Below are 19,989 nucleotides of genomic sequence, written 5' to 3'. Positions count from 1 at the left end.
CTGTGGCGGGCTGGCATGTGGGGGCGGCCTCGGCTCCTGGAGCCGGGCAAGGGTGGGACCCAGCGCCGGGGCGATAAGGCCAGGAGACCCGGGCTTTGCCGGGGCGAGAGAGGGTGTGGGCGAAGCAGGGGCTCACCGCGCAGAGCAGGGTCCTGGCTTTGGGGCTCGGGCACTGTCCCTCCTGGCATGGCCTTGGGCTGTTTGTTCAACAGTCGCGTGTGCCAAGTGCCAAGCTCTGGGCAGGTGTTCTTGATAGGTAAGTTTCAAAGTCACGGAATGCCCCTAGCTGAGTGGTGAGGTCTCCACTTACCACTGGGGAAACCGCCCTCAGAGAAACGGAAGCCCCCATCTAGTGGAGAGAAGGAACGACCCGGGTTGGCCAGGGTGGGCCTGTGCTCTCAACTACCCGGCCTCACTGCCGCACGGGTGCCAAGTGACAACGTCCAGGGGCCTGGGTCTGCCTCTCCGCTGGGCAGAACACCATTCCCTCATGGGTGGCCGGATGGCCGTGAGGACTCGCCATTCCTAGTGCCTGGCTCTGCAGAGGAGCTTTAGAACAAAGTTCCCACCTGGTGATGACAGATTCGGGAGGTCATCCGAGGTCGAGTTCCTGCACCCGGCTTCCCGGCCTTCCCAGGCCGCCCTGACAGCCCCTCTCTGCCTCTCATCCCCGGCCCGCCCAGCGTGGACTCCATCATGCTGGTGGAAGAGGGCTTCAGTGTGACAAGTGTGGATGCTAGTGACAAGATGCTGAAGTACGCCCTGAAAGAGCGCTGGGACCGGCGGCACGAGCCTGCTTTCGACAAGTGGGGTATGCAGGTCCAGCAGGGCCCTCCCAGCCCCGCCACCAGGAACACCAACGTCTCTGCCCTGGTTACTTTAGGTGGTGAGGGGTGTGTGTTGTTCCCTTTGTTTTCCTCAAGGGAACAACAAAATTACAATCCTTTCCCCAAAAAAGAAGGCTTTGGCACCAGAGTGAGGTACTGGGTGTGAACAGCTAGTTTAAACTGCTCATAGCATCCCATCCCTTCCCGAAAACGAAAACCCGTGACCACGGTGCCCTCCTTCCCAACACAGCTCTTCCCTCCCTGGACCACTCTTCCCTCTTCACCCTCTGTGTCCATAAGGACCCCTCCCTCTAGGTGGATAGGAGTCTGTGTGTCTTGAACAAGACACTGAGGCAGGACCGTGCTGGGTGCAGGTGTGTGCTATGGTACCATGGTGCAACCCTGCTTCCTTTTCCCCTCCCCTGCCCCCAGTCATTGAAGAAGCCAACTGGATGACTCTGGACGAAGATGTGCCCCTGCCAGCAGGGGGTGGCTTCGATGCTGTCATCTGCCTTGGGAACAGTTTTGCCCACTTGCCAGACTGCAAAGGTGAGAGGGTGTGGCCTTGGACACGACCCTTGCCTTGAGCTGGATGCCTTTCCACAGCCCCAGGCACCTGCTCTCCTGCCCAAGTGGACTCTGCTTCTTGCCTCTCTTTGCCTTGGCGCTGGCTCTTCCAGAGAAGGGGGCGGTGGGAGGGCGCTTGGTGCTGAGGGCCCAGACAGAAACTCTGCCTCTGCCTGGAGTTCAGGGGACCAGAGCGAGCACCGGCTGGCGTTGAAGAACATCGCGAGCATGGTGCGGTCCGGGGGCCTGCTGGTCATCGATCATCGCAACTACGACCACATCCTCCACACGGGCTGCGCACCCCCGGGGAAGAACATCTACTATAAGGTGGGGCCCCCGGAGGGCGGATGGTCCAGAGCGGGAGGTGTGCGACGGGGGCTAACGCAGCCTGCACCACCACCCAGAGTGACCTGACCAAGGACATCACGACGTCAGTGCTGACGGTGAACAACAAAGCCCACATGGTGACCCTGGACTACACGGTACAGGTGCCAGGAGCTGGCCGGGATGGCGCTTCTGGCTTGAGGTACCACTTGGGTCCCCGGGGGTGAGGTGGCAGTGGGAGGAGCTGTGGCCACCAACCCTCACGGCCTGCCGGGGGCTCTGTTGCAGTAAGTTCCGGCTCTCCTACTACCCGCACTGTCTGGCATCCTTCACGGAGCTGCTCCGAGCTGCCTTCGGGGGCAAGTGCCAACACAGCGTCTTGGGAGACTTCAAGCCTTACAAGCCAGGCCAGGACTACATTCCCTGCTACTTCATCCATGTGCTCAAGAGGACAGACTGAGGGGGGCCTCAGCTCCGGCACCCTCTCCCAGGCGCTGCCAGACTCTGTCTGGGGAGGTGGGGATTGGTGCCCCCTCAAGCCCAGCCCTGAGCACAGACACTGGCGCTGTGGGCAGGGCAGACTACAGCTGGGGCACAGGGATGCAGGTTCAGGCAAACGGAACGGTAAACAATATAATCTGTGCCTTTTTCACTGCCGCATGCCTGGTATTTATTTGTCAAGAGCATCAAGCTCCAGCCCCCCACCCCCACCCCACCCCACCAAGGACTTACTCCTCACACAGTTGTGTTTCTCTACTCCCACCTTTGGCCACATCACCAGCAGGGGGCAGCACAGGCTTTCTTTGCAGCTACATAACTGGCTCTCTCTGGGCCCAATGCCCAGAACCCCACCAGGCCTGATTCTTGCCCTGAGCAGACCTGCCTTAGTTTCAGAGCTAGCCTGGAAAGAGGGCAGAGTAGTCAGGAAGTGCTCTTGAGCTCTTGTGGGGCCCCCGGAAGAGGAGCCTTTCTGTTCTGGCCTCTCTGGTACCCAGGCCATGCGGTGAGCCCCGGCTGTGGAGGCACCTAGCAGGCAGCGAACTTGCGCTGGATGCGCTTGTATCGCAGCAGGTCCTGCTCGCTGACCGAGGGCTGCAGCCGGGCAGCAGCCTGCAGCAGGTCCTCCATGGTGAGCGACAGAGTCGAGCTCCCTGGCTCCAGCCCTGGTGGAGACAGGGGGAAATAAGACCAGGTCCCCACCCTAGCTGGAGAATAAGGCTGTGGTCCATTCCAGGCAGGGCAGAGCCAGGGGGGAGGCATCTTCCTGTTCTGAGGCCCCAGAGAGACTCAGTCCCTCTGAAATCCAGAACCAGGACTGTCTTCCACGGGCTTTTGGGCTGACCTCTGGGGCTGAAGAGCAGCTCACCTTCCTCCAGGTCGTGAACCCTGCGTTTAAGGGCAGCCATCATGGCATCAGAGCAGAGAGAGTAGAGGTCTGCCCCGGTCAGCTGCGGGGGACAGCAGTCCAGCACGCTCACCAGGCTCACGGGGGGCTCTAGCTTGAATCTGTTGGTGGGGATTCAAGAAAGTTACAGCTGGCACCACCTCCCTGGGGTGAATGTGCTGGCCGCCTCATCCCGTATAGTGAATGTGTCCCCTAACCACCCCGAGGCCTGGGCCCCTGGAGCCTTCCTCTAACAGGGCATACTTGCGTGTGATGGCGCTCAGAACACGGAGTTGGGAGGCCCGGTCCTCACTCGCCCCCACAAACACCAGCTTGTCGAATCTTTAGGGAGATAGGCAGGTATAAGTGTCAGGGAGACCAGCCACGAGGGTGAAGGAGACAGAATGGGTGGGGAGAGCCCACGTGGGCCTGGTGGATGTGAGAGGTGCAGGATGCTCACCTGCCGGGCCGCAGCAGGGCGGGGTCCAGGAGGTCTGGTCTGTTGGTGGCTCCAATGACAAATACATCCTGAGTGCTGTGAAGCCCATCCAGCTCAGCCAGGAGCTGGGACACTACCCTGAGAGGACGCACAGGTGAGGGAGTCCTGGGTCTACCTGGAGACTCCGCCCCTGCTGTGCACCCCTCCCTGCAGGTGTCCGTTCTCAGTGCCCACACGTGGCTCCGTGGCCATTAGATTCCATTACTATCTCAGAACCAGAAAGGCAGGAACTCCTGCCTTGGGACCCTGGTCTGAAGACATCCCTCCCACGGTGGGCCCCACACCCCATTCCTATGTAGACCCCCACCTGTCCATCACTCCTCCAGAGTCTCCACTTCTCCCCCGGCTTGGAGCTAAGGAGTCCAGTTCATCGAAGAAGATGATGCATGGAGCGGCGGCCCTGGCCCTGGCAAACACTGAGGAAGAAGGGGCTCAGGAGGGGAAGCTCAGGGCCTTTGAGGTCAGGGGAGGTGGCAGGAACCCAACTTGTAGAAGGGAGGGCTGTAATGGCTATGTCGCTGGACTCCCACGTAGTCGACTGCGGTTCAAGTCCCAGATCCAGCAGCTTAAACTCACACCGGGCATGTGTGTGTGCCCAAGATCCCAAGAGGAGAATGGAGGAGAAGAAGGGGATTGCAGCGTGGTCATCCCCCCTGGGGGGTGATTTCTCGCATTCTGTCTCTCTGTCTCTCTCTGTCTTTCTGGCAAGCGCACGCGCCCTATAGCAAGCAAAAACCTCTCAAAAAAAAAAAAAAAAAAAAAAAAAAAGCAGGAGGGCTAGGAAGAACCACAGCAGCCTGGGGAGGGGCGTGACCCAGGGGCCAGAGGCGTTTGGAAAGGGCTGGAGGCTGTGCCCCTCCTCACTCACACACCTTCCCGCACGTTCTCCTCGCTCTGGCCCACGTACATATTGATGAGCTCGGGCCCCTTCACGCTGAGTGAGAAGAGGTGAGAGGGTGAGGCTCGTCAGCGGTGCATGCACAGTGCACCTCTCCCCCCACCTGCTACAGCACCCCAGCCCTTCCAGGCCCCCGACCACCTGAGGAAGGTAAGGCTGCACTCAGTGGCTACCGCCTTGGCCAGGAGGGTCTTGCCGGTACCAGGGGGCCCATGGAGCAGAAGGCCCGAGCGTCTCAGGCCCAAGCTCAGCAGCTCAGGGTGCTCCAGGGGGAGCTGAATGGTCTCCAGAATCTCCTTCTTCACCTCCTGCAGCCCGCCCACATCATGCCAGGACACTGAGGGGATCTAGGAGATGGAGAGCGTGCAGTCGGGGCTCTGAGGGTGGAGGGAGCTCCTGTTCCCCTTGAGGACCCTGGAGTCTCCACCTTGGGGGCGCCGATGGCCTGAGAGTGAGCTGTCTGCAGCTGCTCTAGTGCCTGCCCAAAGTCCTCAGCCAGGAGAGGAAAGCCAGCAGCGTGAAGCTCCTCCTCATCTTCCACGCTCAAGCTGCCAGCCACGCTGCAAAGAGAAACACAGGGCGGCTCCTCTGGGGGACCTGCGTCAGCCTTCCCATCAGGGCCCCATTCCCCTCTCCCTCCCTCCCCAGCCACCCCCACTTCCTCTTGCCCCCTTCCCCTCCCATGTCCCACTCGCCCTACCCCGAGTTCTTGACCCTGCTGCAGGCTGCTCGGCTGCTGTGGGTCAGAAGGGCATGGAGATCCCCTGCCACAAAGCCCTAGGGGGTCACAGGGAAGGGCACATGAGCAGGGACAGCAGGGGGGCTCTTGGGGGCTGGTCCCTTAGCTGGAGCAGAGGCTCAACGTCCATGCCTTGGGGATTTGGACCCTCACCCCCAGGGCAGCAGGACTGAGCTTCTGCGACAAAGGTCCTGGCCCTCCCAGGAGACCCAGTGCCCTGCCTGGATACTCACTGCACACCGCCGCGCCAGCTGTGCCAGGTTCACCTCTTGGCCCAGGGGCAGATGGGCAGTGAGGGCTCGCAGGATGCTGAGCCGCTGCCCCTCGGACAGCACAGGCACCTCCAGTTCATGCGGGAACGCCGTCTGCACGTCAGCGGGTAGGGCCTGGGCCCGGCTTGTGGTGGCCACGACCATCAGTGGAGGATGGCTGCGGGGCAGGGTGTGGGCGCTCAGGGCCAGATGTGGCTGGCAGTCCCCTGCTTGTCCTGAGGCTGGCACAGAAGGCCAGGTGCTGGGACGAGATAGGGACAGGGGCCCTCACCCCAGAGTCCCTGGATGGTGGTCATGGGAGGGATACCTTGAGGGGGGACCTGCATTTCCCCTCACGTGAGGAGCTCACCCAGGGTAGAGGCTGTGCTTTGTCTTCAACCTACCGTTCCCCCCAAATACCACACCACACCCTCTATCCTTTGGTGCCCCAAGACTGTCAGCGCAGGGCTGTCCACAGAGCAGCCAAGCAGGTGGCATGTGTCTGAGAAGCCACCGGGAGCTGTGAGGAAGAGAGCCTGAGGCCGAGGAGGGCCGGGCCTCGCCCACTGCCAGTCCACACTTTGTGTAAGTACCTGCTGAGGGGGTCCTCGCTGAGGAGCAGGTGGCGCAGTGTGGCCACCACACGGGCATCCTCACCCAGCCCGTCGCGGTCCTGGCCCAGAAGGTCCACGGCTGTCAGCAGCAGCACCACAGGGCGGCAGTGGCGGGCCTGGCAGAAGGCGGCCCGCAGCTTTGCCTCCACGGCCCCACTGCTGTCTGCACAGAGGCTGGAGCAGGGCACCTGGGGAGGGGTCCCGTAGGCCTGTGAGTGAGGGCAGGAAGTGGGGGAGGAGGAGTCGGGGCAGACGTAGGCCATCCAGTTCTTCGGAGGGCAGGATGGGGGACGAAGGGACCCTGGGCAACATCTACCTCTTTATCCCACTCCACTCCCTAGACCATCGCCAGCATCTCAAAAACCCCTCCTTCTTGAAAGCACCTCTCAGTAGCTGAGCATCATGGGAATGCACGTAGCCCGATGAGCTGACGTGTTAGGGCTCGCTGGTACACAGAGGGAGGGAGAGTCTGGGCAGTGGAGGGAAAGGAGCTGGGGTCTGTCCAGAGACCCTCACCTTCAGTAAGTGGAGCCCAAGGCGCCCACAGGCAGCAGTGACTGCTGTGGTCTTCCCACTGCCCGGGGGGCCCCGCAGAAGGACGCTGCTGGTTCCTGTCAGCAAGGCACCCCTGCAACCAGAGAACACGCGCTTGTCCCCTTCATTCTGCCCAAGCTATGGAGTCCCCAGTAACATAGGGATCTAGAAAGCAGACGCCTTGCCCAGCCCAGGGCTGTCTCACAGGCCAGGCCTTGTCCCCCATGCCACCCATGCTGCAGGGCACAGGGCATACCCAGCAGCCAGACGCTAGTCCCTCTTGTCCTCTCTGTACCTTTGAGAAAGTCTTCACTGGTATGCCTGGTCTGCACGGGACTGAGAGGTGAGAGAGAGGGATCTGTCTATACTCGGGTCACTGGTGTGTGGGCGCTTCCCCTTCAGGGCCAGGAAGGCCAGTGGGCTCCCCTACGGGTAGGGGAGTCTCAGAGACAGCTGCCCCTGGTGAAGATTCTTCTTCCACAGCCAACTTTGGAGGGCAAAGGTTTCCCCAGGAAAGGAGCTTGTGAATTTGCTTACACAAAGGAACGGGCTGGTGGCCTGGACCAAGCATACTGACTGGAGGACGGTCCTCTCCATCCCACCTTGGCCTGAGCACTAGGAAGTCGTGTCTGGCTGCGGCCCCTCGGGACGCTGTGAGCAGGCTTTCTCACATGCTGGGCTGGCGCCTCACTCACCCTGGCTGGAGGCGAGGCTTCAGGGCAGCGCAGAGCTCTGACACCACGGCCTCCAGGCCTGGAGGAGACAGGCCACTCCACAGAGTGGATTCTTCTGAAGGCAGCCACGGGACGAGGCTCAGGGTAGAGCCCACCTGTGCCAGGCAGGAGGGAGCTCTAGTTTCTGAAAACTGCTCCTTCCCCCTTTGCGACGTCTCCGCCCAGCCCTGGGCCTCACCATGTACAAGGACGTGTGGGTGCTGTCAGCCAGGTAGGCGCTGGCCGGCCCATCTGGAGCTTCCCCAACTGTTTTCTTCACTTTGAAAAACATCTCCCGCCACCTGCAGAAAAGAGGTCAAACGAACCTAGAAGCAGAGCCCAAAGGCCCCACCTCCCCAAAGACAAGGTTGCTTTCCCGGTTAAGAGGACAAGCTCAAGGGCAGCATAAATAAGTGCCCGGAGACATGGGAGGGGGTGGGAGGCCAGGGAGAAAGAAAAGCAGATGGTCTTTCTATCTCCCTGACTGGGCCATGTACCTTTTTCTTTTAAAGATTTTTTTTTTTTTTTTTGTCATTGGGCACATGTCAGAGAGAGACAGTGAGAGGAAAAGTGAGAAATCACTGCCCAAGGAGGATGCCATGTGGCAATTCTTTCTCTTCTCCAGATGGCCTGGTGTGATTTTCAAACCACTGGGTCCAGGACCATAATTGGTATGCCACCTGCTGGCCCCTAGACCATATACTTTTTTGTTTGAAAAGTCTATGCTATAGGGCGCGTATGCTCACCCGAAAGACAGAGACAGAGAGATAGAAAGCAGGAAATCACACCCCAGGGGGGATGGCCACGCCATAATCTCTTCTCCATTCTCCTCTTGGGATCTTGGGCACACATGCACATGTACCTGGCATGAGTTTAAGCCACCGGGTCCGGGACTCGAACCGCAGTCGACTACATGGGAGTCCAGCGACATAGCCATTATGCCAACTGCTGGTCCCTGGACCATATCCAATTTTTTTGTCTGTTTGTTTGTTTTGGAACGTTTTTGCTATAGGGCGCGTATGCTCACCCGAAAGACAGAGACAGAGAGATAGAAAGCAAGAAATCACACCCCAGGGGGGATGGCCATGCCATAATCTCTTCTCCATTCTCCTCTTGGGATCTTGGGCACACATGCACATGTACCTGGCATGAGTTTAAGCCACCGGGTCCAGGACTTGAACCGCGGTTGGCTACATGGGAGTTCAACAACATAGCCATTACGCTAACTGCTGGTCCCTGGACCATATCCATTTTGAGAGCAGACCCATACCTGTCCTTTGGCATCCCCCATGACAACCATTAGAGAGCCTTGGGGTTGTGTCTCCTGGCATGGGGCCTATCCACTGAGTGGGAGAAGCTTCAGGATATAGGCTCTCCCTTAAATACATACCCACCAAGGTCCCCCAACCTGAGGGCAGGCTCCCTTGGCTCTTATTCAATAATCCACAAAGTCTAATCATAGGCAGATTCCTTAATCATAATATCTAATGAAACCATTCTCTATTCTGGCTGGTCATTAGAATGATCTGTTCAATTTCACCAGGCACATGTGCGCATGCCCATGATGAGGCTGGGGGCAGAGTATAGCATGAAAACCCAGCTGGGAGTAACTCTCTCCTTCTGTGTGTCTCTCTCTTTTGTGGAAAAAAAAATTATCTGTGAACCTTTTTAAAAAATTAACATTTCTGAGGGCTGACAGGTGGCATGGTGCTTAAGGGGTGCTGGACTCCCACATGGCCAACTGCAGTTCAAGTCTCGAACCTGGCAGCTTGCTTTTTTTTTTTTTTTTGAGTCCAGTGACATAGCCATTACGCTAACTGTTGGTCCCATGGTGGCTTGCTTTTTCACTTCTCTTTCTCTCTCTCTCTGTCTCTCTCTGGTCAAAAAGAAATTAATTAATTACTTAAAGTTAAAGAAAATAATTATTTTAAAAAATGAACATTTCTGGGACCAGCAGTTAGCATAATGGCCATGTTGCTGGACTCCCACGTAGTTGACCATGGTTCGAGTCCTGAACCCAGCGGCTTAAACTCACACCGGGCGCGTGTGCATGCGTGCCCAAGCTCCCGAGAGGAGAACAGAGGAGAAGGGATTGCGGCGTGGCCATCCCCCTAGGGAGTGATTTCTCGCTTTCTGTCTCTCTGTCTCTCTCTCTGTCTTTCTGGTGAGCGCATGTGCCCTATAGCAGAAGCTTCTCCAAAAAAATAAAGATAAAAAATAAATGAACATTTCTGACATATTATGATTCTATTCAGTCTGCTAGTGGTTACGAAGGGCTGGTGGAGAGAAGGAATAAGGAATGGTAGAATGGATGGTTGTTTTTCAGGGTAATAACAATGTTCTAGGATGTGATATTAGTCGCACAGTCTTATGAATATAATAAAAGCCACTGAATTGTACATGGGGCCAGCCAGTGGTGTAGTGTCAAGGCACTGGACTCCACATGGTCCATTGTAATTTGAATCTTGGACCTACATCTTGAAATCACACTGGTGCATGTGCGTGTGTACCCAAAATGCTGAGAGGAAAATGGAGGAGAAGGGAATGTGGTGAGGCCACCCCCTCAGGGGGATAATTTCTCACTTTCACCCTCACTCTCTCTCGCTCTATCTCTTTCTGAAAAGTGCACGTGCCCTATGACAAAAAGAAAAACAAAATAAAAAGGTATATTGTATCCTGGGCCGGCCCCATGGTCTTCTGGTGAATAGAGCAGGATCCCACATGACCAACTGTGGTTCAAATCCTGGCCCCAGCAGTTTGAAAACATGTTGGGTATGTGTGCATGCCTGAAATCCAGACAGGACGGAGAAATGGAGAAGGTACTCTAATGGGACCACGCCCTCGTAAGGGGTGCTTTCTGTCTCTGTCTCTCTGGCAAATGCATAGGCCCTCTGGCAATAATATATTAAAAGTCTATTATATCTCAATTAAAAATGAACATCTCTCCTTTTTAAGGGGGAAAAGACTGCACAGCCCCAGCCTTTTCCTGATTCTGTTCCAATAGGTCTTGGATGGGTCCTGGGCATCTGAATTTGTTGAAGTCTCTCCCAGCAATTCTGATGCACACCCAGAGCCTGCAGTCACTGGCTAGTATCATAGTGAGTCAGGGTTATCCAACCCGCTAAAAGGGAACAGGGTAGGTAGCAGGTAGCAGGTATTATAGTAACTCAACTTTCCAGGTAAAGAAATTAGGACATCCAATAGGTCTTGGATGGGTCCTGGGCATCTGAATTTGTTGAAGTCTCTCCCAGCAATTCTGATGCACACCCAGAGCCTGCAGTCACTGGCTAGTATCATAGTGAGTCAGGGTTATCCAACCCGCTAAAAGGGAACAGGGTAGGTAGCAGGTAGCAGGTATTATAGTAACTCAACTTTCCAGGTAAAGAAATTAGGACATGGGAGGGACCAGCAGTTAGTGTAATGACTATGTCGCTGGACTCCCACGTAGTCGTCCGTGGTTCACGTCCTGGACCCGGTGGCTTAAAACTCACGCCGGGCGCGTGTGTGTGCGTGCCCAAGATCCCAAGAGAGGAGAACGGAGAAGGGATTGCAGTGTGGCCATCCCCTCGGGGGGTGACTTCTCACTTTCTGTCCTTCTCTCTCTGTTTGGCGAGCGCACACGCCCTATAGCAAAAACCTCTCAAAAAAAAGAAATTAGGACATGGGGACCAGCAGATGGTGTAATGGTTACATCGCTGGACTCCCACATAGCTGATCATGGTTCGAGTTCTGGACCCAGTGGCTTAAAACTCACGCCAGTTGCATGTGTGTGTGTGACCAAAATCCCAGGAGGAGAATGAAAGAGAAGGGATTGTGGTATGGCCCATCCCCCCCTCTGGGGGGAGGGGCATGTGATTTCTCACTTTCTGCCTCTCTCTGTCTCTGGGGCGAGCGTGCGCATCCCATGGCAGAAATCTCTAAAAAAAAATTAGGATATGTTTGTATCCTTGATTTGATTATTTTACACTGCATGTATGTTTAAAAATTTCTTTTTTTTTTGCCATAGGACGAGAGAGAGAGAGACAGAGGTAGATAGAGGGAAAGTAAAAAACCATCCCCCAGGGGGTCAGTCACACCACAATCCCTTCTCTATTCCCCTCTTGGGATTTTGGGCACACATGCACATGTACCTGGCATGAGTTTCAAGTTGCTGGTGTAGGACTTTAACCATGGTCAACCATCTGGGAATCCAGTACCTTAACCACTATACCACCTGCTGGTCCTATGTATATGCGTTTCTTTTTCTTTCTTTATTATTATTTTTTAAGTGAAATTTTTGCTACAGGGTGAGTGTGGTCATCAGAGAGACAGAGATAGATAGAAAGAGAGAAATCAACCCCCTGGGGGGATGGCCATGCCACAATTCCTTCTCCACTCTCCTCCCGGGATCTTGGGCATGCACATGCACACGGTACGTATTTTAAGCCACCGGGCCCTGGATTTGAACCATGGCCGACTATGTGGGAGTCCAGTAATGTAACCATAACGCCATCTGCTGGTCCCCATATATGCTTTTCTTTCTTTAGGATTACTTTTTATTTAACTTTCTTTATTATTATTAGTAGTAGTAGTAGTAGTTTACAGTTTGTTCAGAGAGTGACAGAGAGGGAAAATGAGAAAGCAAGCCACCAGCTCCGGGACTTGAACCATGATTGGCCATGTGGGAGTCAAGTGCCTTTAACCACCACGCCACCTGCCAGTCCCAGTCCCCCTATATGCTTTTAAAAAAGCACACTGTACCCTTCAAAGATACACAACAATTATATGTAAAACAGAAATTGTAATTTAAGAGAAAAGAAAGAAATGAGGAAATATTCTTTTCCATCAATAGGCAGCAGGGAATGACAGAGATGGACTATATACCAGGCCTATTTTTTTTTTTTTTTTTGGAGAGGTTTTTGCTATAGAGCACGTGTGCTCGCCAGACAGACAGAGACAGAGATAGAAAGCGAGAAATAATCCCCCCCCGGGAGGATGGTCATGCCACAATCCCTTCTCTTCCATTCTCCTCTCGGGATCTTGGGCACGCATGTACATGTGCCTGGTGTGAGTTTAAGCCACCGGGTCCAGGACTCGAACCACGGTCGACTACGTGGGAATCCAGCGACATAGCCATTACGCTAACCGCTGATCCCTATACTAGGTCTCTTTATGGTCCAATCAGGGTACAAACTCCTTTGCTCACATTGTCCCACAGTCTCAAAGCTGCTCTCTCCAGCAATAAAGCGGGGTGAGAGAACTCATGCGGGACGGAAGCATACCAGGTTGGCATTAGAAACCCCCCTCCCTCTTGTTTCTTGTAGTGTACCAGAGGGCACGTGTGTTCACTGGAGAGAGAAGGAAAAGTGAGAAATCATCCCCAAATGGCCACATTAGACTCCCTTCTCCTCCGTTCCCCTCAGGATGTTGGGCACACACGTATAGGCGACTAGCGTAATCTTCAAGCTACTGGGCACAGGACTTGGACCATGGAGTCAGCCACGTGGGATCTGGCTGCCTTAGCCTCTGTACCACCTGTCGGCCCAGCATTAGGAAACACATTATAGTTGGCAATGAGTGTGGTAAAGACAGCCTCCTACAGGGCTGGGACAGTGGAGGTCCAGGAACAGAACTAGCTTGCCATCTGTCCCAGGAGGGCCCAGTGCCTATTTCCCTTTAAATACACTAAGGGTGGGCATTCTGTAGTTTTCTTATAAAAGCCAGCTCACAGGCATTTGCTAAATGTAATGGGAGACAGAGGTGGGAAGTGACATAAATGTCAGCCTGACATTTCCCACCCAACCCTGGCTGTGGACTTACTCTGGGAAACCCCCAGAAAAGTGCCCTGGAATCTACACGTGGTTATCCAGGAACTGTCAAGGCCCTTCATCTGCATACCACCACCTGAAACTGGGGGTGATGGAACACTGGCCGGAACCAGGCTCTGGACATTGACCAAGGATGGACCTGGCACTCTAGATAAGACATGTGTCTCTTGGCAGAGGGCCCAGGCTGGCCAGGCAGAGACCTTGGCCATGCTGGCTCTTAGAGCTGGGCTAGCGCCTCTGTCAGTGGTGCTGTCCTTCAGACGCGCAGTTCAGAATGGAGGGACTGCCAGGGGTACAGGACCACACATTTCGCTCCCTCCCCTAAGGCCAAAGCGGTTCCTCAGTCCTTTGCCTCACCATTTTACAAGGAGCCTCTGTGGTTAGAGTCAACAGGAAAGCTGGACACCTGTGTTCCCTGCCTGGCTCAGTGATACTCTCTCATTCTCTGCTGAGGATAGGAGAAAGTGAGTCTCTCAAGGACAGCAGCAGGCTCTCTTGGTTTTCAGGGAGAGGATGGAGAAGCAGCAGGTGCATACTCCATCTGTTAGGGCAGAAATGACAGCCTAGGTACCCTTACACTGAAATAAGGGAGCTAGAGGCTCCTGGCCCAAGTGACACTGTGGCAGAGAATGGAAAAAGGAATCCCACCTTGGTCACAGCTAAGTTATTCCTTTTTTAAAATTTTTTGTTATTACTATTGTTATTTTTACCAGAAAGAGAAAGAGAGAGAAAAGGAAAATGAGAAAGCAAGCTGCCAGGTCCAGGACTCGAACTGTGGTCAGCCATGTGGAAGTCCAGCCCCTTCACCACTGCAACACCTGGTGGCCCCCAAGGCTGTTATTCTTATTGCTTTAGTTTACCTATGACCACCAGTCAGTTTAAAGATAAATACCTTCCAAAGCCAGCAGGAAATGGTTGGTTTGTTTTAGTCAAAAAGCACATGCACTTACCAGAGAGACAGAGGAGAGGAGGAGAAAATACCCCCAGTAGGGTGTGGTCACATCACAATCCCTTCTCCCTCATTTCTCTACCTGTCAGGATTTCGGGTGCACACACATGTGCCCAGTGTGTTTTTCAGGACATAATAGCTGGAATTTGAACCACAGGTCAGCCATATGGGATTTGGCCCCCTTAATCACTAGACCATGGATTGGTCCAGGTCTACTGGAACTTTTCTTTCTTTCTGTTTTTTTTTTTAGGTTTTTGCTATAGAACATGTGTGCTTGTTGGAGAAACAGAGAGAGAGACAGTAAGAGGGAAAGTGAAAAAAATTGCCTCCCCTCCCCCCCAGGGGAACGGCTGCAATCCCTTCTCCTTCTGGAATGGGCACACACATACAAACGCCCATTGTAATTTTCTTTTTTTTTTGGTATAGGGCATGTGCGCTCGCCAGAAAGACAGAGAGAGACAGAAGCGAGAAATCACCCCCGGGGGGATGGCCACGCGGCAATCCCTTCTCCTCCATTCTCCTCTCGGGATCTTGGGCACACATGCACACGTGCCCGGCATGAGTTTAAGCCGCTGGCTCCAGAACTTGAACCGCGATCGACTACATGGGAGTCCAGCGACATAGCCATTACTCTAACTGCTGGTCCCCCATTGTAATTTTCAAGCCAATAGGTCTAGGGCTCAAACTGCAGTCGGCCACGTGGGGGTTCAGCACCTTAACTACCATGCTGCCTGCTGGTCTCCAAGAAGTGGTTCTTAACCATTCTTCAGTCACACACCTGCTTAGGAATCTGAAGAAGGGATGGACCTTCTTTCCAGAAAAAATGTACATGACAGTAACAAAATAATCTTGGGTGTAAAATTAACACATCCAATAATCATATCCAAACGGAGAGAACAGGAACTCCTGCACCCAGGTTGTGAATCCCGTGGTAGGCTAAGAAGCAGCTGCATACCTGGGCAGTTTCTCTGGACTTCCTTCCAGGATCTCTACTTGCCCAACTGTTGGCACGCACAGAACATCCCCTTCCTGGACCACCCTGCAACACAGCAGTGCTCTGGTCAGCTCACAGTGGGAGCCGTGGCCATGCCTGACACAGCTCCCAGCCCCACCCCAACACACAGACTCCTTTTAGGGGTCTCCTGCCCATCCGGGGATCCTACACAGTTCTCCAAGGAACAAGTCAGGCCTAGAAGGATCTGGGAGAGATGGAGGAGACTAGAAAAGGGGATCAGAGGCCAGAGCAAGGGCTGAGTGAGATCCTGGTTCCTTTTTTTTTTTCTATAGGGCATGTGTACTTGCTAGAGACAGAGTAGGGAGCAGGGAGAGAAGGCACCCCCCTAAAGGAATGGCAACACCGCAATCCCTTCTCCTTCATGCTCCTCTTGGGATTTTGGGCATGTTCACACGCTTGCCCAAAGTATTTTTCAAGCTGCCACGTCCAGGACTCAAACCACACAGTCAGACATGTGGGATCTAGTCATCTTAGCCTCCATGCCATCTGCTGGGCTGATCCTGGATTTTTGGAAGTCCTCTTCAGTCAAAGAGGTTCTGTGGTGTAAAATGTCCAAATTCACCTCATGGTTCAGATTTTTTTTTTCTGTTATCTGACACAGCAAAACGTTTCTAGACACAATACCCCCTAAAACCTGGCTTCTTTAGACAGTGGCTCCAAGGCGCCTGGCTCTAAGGCACATGTAGGAAGAGAACGAGGAGGATGAGAAGGTGGCTAACCTGGGTGTCTGAAAGTGCCGGTAAAGAACAGGATCGTAATTCCCCTTAGTGCTGTAGTGGGGAGAGGACACGATTTCGATGTGTAGCTCTCTGGCAAACGGAGGCCCAGGCAGTGGAGAGCAGCTTCCGTTGTCTTCAGGAGTGCTGGAACCTTCCAAGTACCTCTAGTGGAGAAATAACACCGCCTTATGGCCTTCTTCCGGGGAGTTGGGCTCAGCCCTGTCTCTTAGCAGCCAATATGTCTACTTCCACGCTCTCTCCTTCCCACAAACACGAGGTTTGTCGGGACAGGGTTTCAGGGATCAGAGCGGACTCTGTTTCCCTAAAAAATGAAAACCTCTCCCGCTAATGGGCACCGGGAAGCGAAGTTGCCTGTCTCTGGCTCCAAGAACTTCTCCAGTAAAGGTAACCCTTCGGTGATACCTTAACTCAGCCCAGAGCCAGTGAAATGATAGACATTTATTCTCGCAAGTCCTCTGAGTGACACCAGGCAGCCACTGGAACTGATGATATTAAGTGGACACTGGTAGGAGACACTGAATTCAGGCTGAAGCTGATTTGGCGAAATGAGCTCTACTCTGAGAACTCCAGCATTCCCTCCATTCTTAGAGAAGCCTACATCTACTTCCAGCTGGATGTATCTTGTTGTTCTTCCTGACAGCCCATAGCGATAACTGGCTACTCCAGCATTCCAGTAGAACTTTCTGCAATGATGGAAATATTCTATCTACATGTGGCTAGTGAGCCATGAAATGTGGCTAACGCACCTGAAAAACCGAACTTTTTACTTTACTGAATTTTAATTCATTTAATGAGCCACAGAGCAGCTAGTGGCTTCCATACGGCATGGCACTAAATCATACATCTAGGTGCCTAATTAAATATTAGGCTGTATTTGTCTCCCACCCCCAAACACAATTTCTTGAAGCAAAGGCAGAAACCAAAAACTTCTCTTGGATGTCTTTAATAAAATAAAATAATAAAATTGAATACCAGGCACCGAAGATAATAAACAGCCCTTTCTTTCAAAGAATTTATAATATATAACTGGGGATTAGACAGATCATATAAGCACAGTAGGTCAGAAGAAAATAAATCTCATACGAAAGGTATAAAATGCAATAGGAGAGGGAACCAGCAGTTAGCGTAATGGCTATGTCGCTGGACTCCCACGTAGTCGACCGCGGTTCGTGTCCCGGACCCAGTGGCTTAAAACTCACGCCGGGCGCGTGTGCGTGCGTGCCCAAGATCCCGAGAGGAGAATGGAGGAGAAGGGATTGCGGCGTGACCATCCCCCCTGGGGGATGATTTCTCGCTTTCTGTCTCTATGTCTCTCTCTGTCTGTCTGGCGAGCGCACGCGCCCTACAGTGAAAATCTCTCAAAAAAAAAAAAAAAAAAAGCAATAGGAGGAAGAAGTCATGTTAAATTAGCGGCGGTGAGACCATGAAAGGCATCGTGATGACAGTGGCATCTTTAGCTGGGCCTTGAAGGAAAGGCTGCTAAGGTTTTAACAGAGGAGGTAGGAAGAACAGAAAGGGGTTTAAGATCAAGAATAAGCATGAGCAAGAGCACTGAAATAACACCTCCATACTAACCAGCACAACGCTGGATGGACTGTAGTAACTCAATGAACATCTCATTAGAATAAGCAGAGTCATATACACTGGCAATTTGATTGCGAACCTCACTTTTGACCTTCTCCTGCACTACTACACCACGGAGGTTTAAGATATTTTGGTTACAGGGGACCAGCAGTTAGCCTAGTGGCTATGTCGCTGGACTCCCACGTAGTCAACCCGGTTCGCCTCCCGGACTGGTGGCTTAAAACTCACGGCGAGCGCCTGTGCATGCGTGTCCAAGATCCCGAGAGTAGAATGGAGAAGGGATTGCGGCATGGCTATCCCCACTGGGGGGTGATTTCTCGCTTTCTGTCTCTCTGTCTCTGTCTGGCGAGCGCACGCGCCCTATAGCGAAAACCCCCTAAAAAAAAAAAAAAAAAAAAAAAAGAAAGGAAAAAAAGATATTTTGGTTACAGAAAAATTGATCGATAAAGTTAGACATTAAGTGAGAAATCTAAGACTGTAAAGGAGCACGGGATCTAAATTCTAGAGCTCTAGTCTTCCAGTTCAGTTCAAAGAAGAGAGCGTAAGCAAGAGGAAGCATTCCTAACCTCAGTCCTGTATCCTACCTGAATTCTGAGCTCTCCCACTTCCAGGGGGTCACAGCCGAGATTAAAAGCCAGGGTGGCAGGCACCAGCGCCAGTCCGTCAGCGAGGGGCTCTTCCAGCTGTCCAGAGCTGGGTCCCAGCCTCTCAGAGAGGTCCCAGCGAGGCTCTAGGACCTGCACCCTGGCCAAGTGTGGCTGGGAAGTGTTTGATGACTCTCCGGCCCGGGCCACCCACACCCATTCGCCCTGGAAGAGGCCGAGGCCACGGAGACAGCTTCGGCTCACCCCCAGTGAATCTCCAGTTCCTCCTAGAACTCCTTGGAGTCGCCGGACCGTGCCGGAAACCGCGAAGGAGGACACCACGGGCGGGGGTGGGAGCCGGCTGCTGCCCCCAGGCTCTGGGCACACTCTGGCCCGCCCGCGAAGCTCAGTTACAGCCAGCCGCGTCCCGGGGCCCAGCAGCCCTTGCAACGCCGGCCTGGTCTCCAGCACCCGCGGTCCCGGCACCGGCAGGGTCTCTCCGCGCCTCACCAGCAGCGGCCCGACTCGCGGTCCGAGCCCGGGCCCCGGCGAAGTGCCAAGCAGCGCAGCTGCGGGGGCCCGGGCCCCTGCTCTCCGGCCCCCACGTCCGGCCCCTCCAAGGCCGCCACCAGCAGCGCCGGCCCTGCCGGGCCCTCGCTTGCAGGCCGCAGGGCCAGCACCAGGCCCAGCCCTGCCGCCGGCCATGGGCTCCCGGGTGGCAGCAGCACTGACAACGGGGGTGTCTCGGTCGGGAAGGGCTCCAGAACCCGTAGGACAGCTAGCGCCATGGTGACAAGGACCAACGAGAACTATAAAGGAGCGCAGCTTCCGGAGCCACCGAGCCAGACGACGAGCCGGTGCGAGCGCCGTTTCCGCTTCCGTCAGGGGAGGCGTGTACAGTGGGAGGGGCGTGGGTGCAGCGAGCATGCTCCGAGCGAGCGTGCGCTGGGCGGTGGAGGGATCCGACGGTGCCTCGATGGCAGTTACCATAACCACTGCGGATGCGTAGTCTACGCACGCGCCCTTTGAACCTGCGTTTACAAGGAGTTGCCTTTGCCTTCTTTATAACGTCCTCATTGCTATCGCGCCCGGTAGCATGTACTAACAATTTATTACCGATCAGTAAATAGTCAGCCTGCCCGGATCTTCTCAGTCCAGGCAGGGACCTCTCGGTGGAATGTGTAAGGAGTCCACTCCTCTGTGAAATTCCTTGAGTTTTTCTTGTAGAACTCTGGGCTCTGAGGTTTGGGGGTTGCAGGGAAGGTTGCAGGAGAGAGTGATAGGATTATGCAACTGCCTCAGATGTATTGGCTGCTGGCTGAAGTACTACATGTGATTCACGTAGCTCTGGAGTGCTTGGTGGGTGCTGCCACACCTGTTCCAACACATCCTACACAAAAACCCACGTTCCAGCGCTTCTCGTCCTGCTCATTGTCCTATTGATTTGACTCCCACCAAATTTGAATGGATGACAAAGCAGCTTCCCTCTTTCATCCCACCCTGCCTCCTCAACCTTGTCCCCCCCACCCTCACCTCGATCCTTGCAATCTGGAGACCCATTCACTGTTTCTGTCCTAGAGGAAGCAGGCAGCAGGGAGAAGTTAAAGTCTTCTGTCATGAGCACAGAGCCAACAGCCGCTTCCCTGTGCTTAAAACCCATCCTTGTCTCCAACCTCCGCTCTTATGTTCAAAACATTCAATAGCAGTAGGCCACATTTCCAACCACTAAAAATTATTTTCCAGCTGGCTTCATGGTCTGGTGGTTAAGGGAGCTAGATCCCACATGGCCAACCATACTGTTCAAATTCTGACCCCAATGGCTTGAAAAACATACCAGGTTCATGTGTCCCAGATCCCAATAGCATGGAGAGGGAGGAAAAGGGACTGTGGCATGACCATGCACAATGGGAGTGCTTTCTCTCTCTTCCTGACCACTCTCCCCTGGGGTAGGGGTGCTCTT

At 54.1% G+C, this 19,989-nt stretch overlaps 2 protein-coding genes across 2 annotated transcripts; one reads left to right on the top strand and one right to left on the bottom strand.

Annotated features, from left to right (window-relative positions):
• Positions 1–683: 683 nt before the first annotated feature.
• GNMT (glycine N-methyltransferase) lies at positions 684–2,370 on the top strand (the record flags this gene model as incomplete). The annotated part of the gene is given in 5 exon segments (XM_014587844.2): positions 684–811; positions 1,260–1,376; positions 1,579–1,721; positions 1,799–1,920; positions 2,007–2,370. Coding segments are annotated over 5 exon segments (682 nt in total), but the record flags the coding sequence as incomplete, so codon positions are not given.
• Positions 2,326–18,900, bottom strand: PEX6 (peroxisomal biogenesis factor 6). Its single transcript, XM_006148553.3, is given in 18 exon segments — positions 2,326–2,881; positions 3,085–3,224; positions 3,367–3,444; positions 3,563–3,679; positions 3,909–4,017; positions 4,474–4,535; positions 4,641–4,846; positions 4,927–5,059; positions 5,200–5,276; positions 5,472–5,667; positions 6,083–6,291; positions 6,620–6,731; positions 7,333–7,466; positions 7,550–7,652; positions 15,062–15,145; positions 15,841–16,004; positions 18,030–18,598; positions 18,601–18,900. Coding segments are annotated over 18 exon segments (2,847 nt in total). The 5' UTR covers positions 18,818–18,900; the 3' UTR covers positions 2,326–2,744.
• Between the last annotated feature and the right edge of the window lie 1,089 nt (positions 18,901–19,989).

Source organism: Tupaia chinensis, unplaced genomic scaffold, assembly GCF_000334495.1.
Source record: "Tupaia chinensis unplaced genomic scaffold, TupChi_1.0 Scaffold000238_1, whole genome shotgun sequence".
Classification (NCBI taxonomy): Eukaryota; Metazoa; Chordata; class Mammalia; order Scandentia; family Tupaiidae; genus Tupaia; species Tupaia belangeri.
The sequence above is the reverse complement of the archived record's forward strand: the minus strand, read 5'-3'. Positions and strand labels throughout refer to the sequence as shown.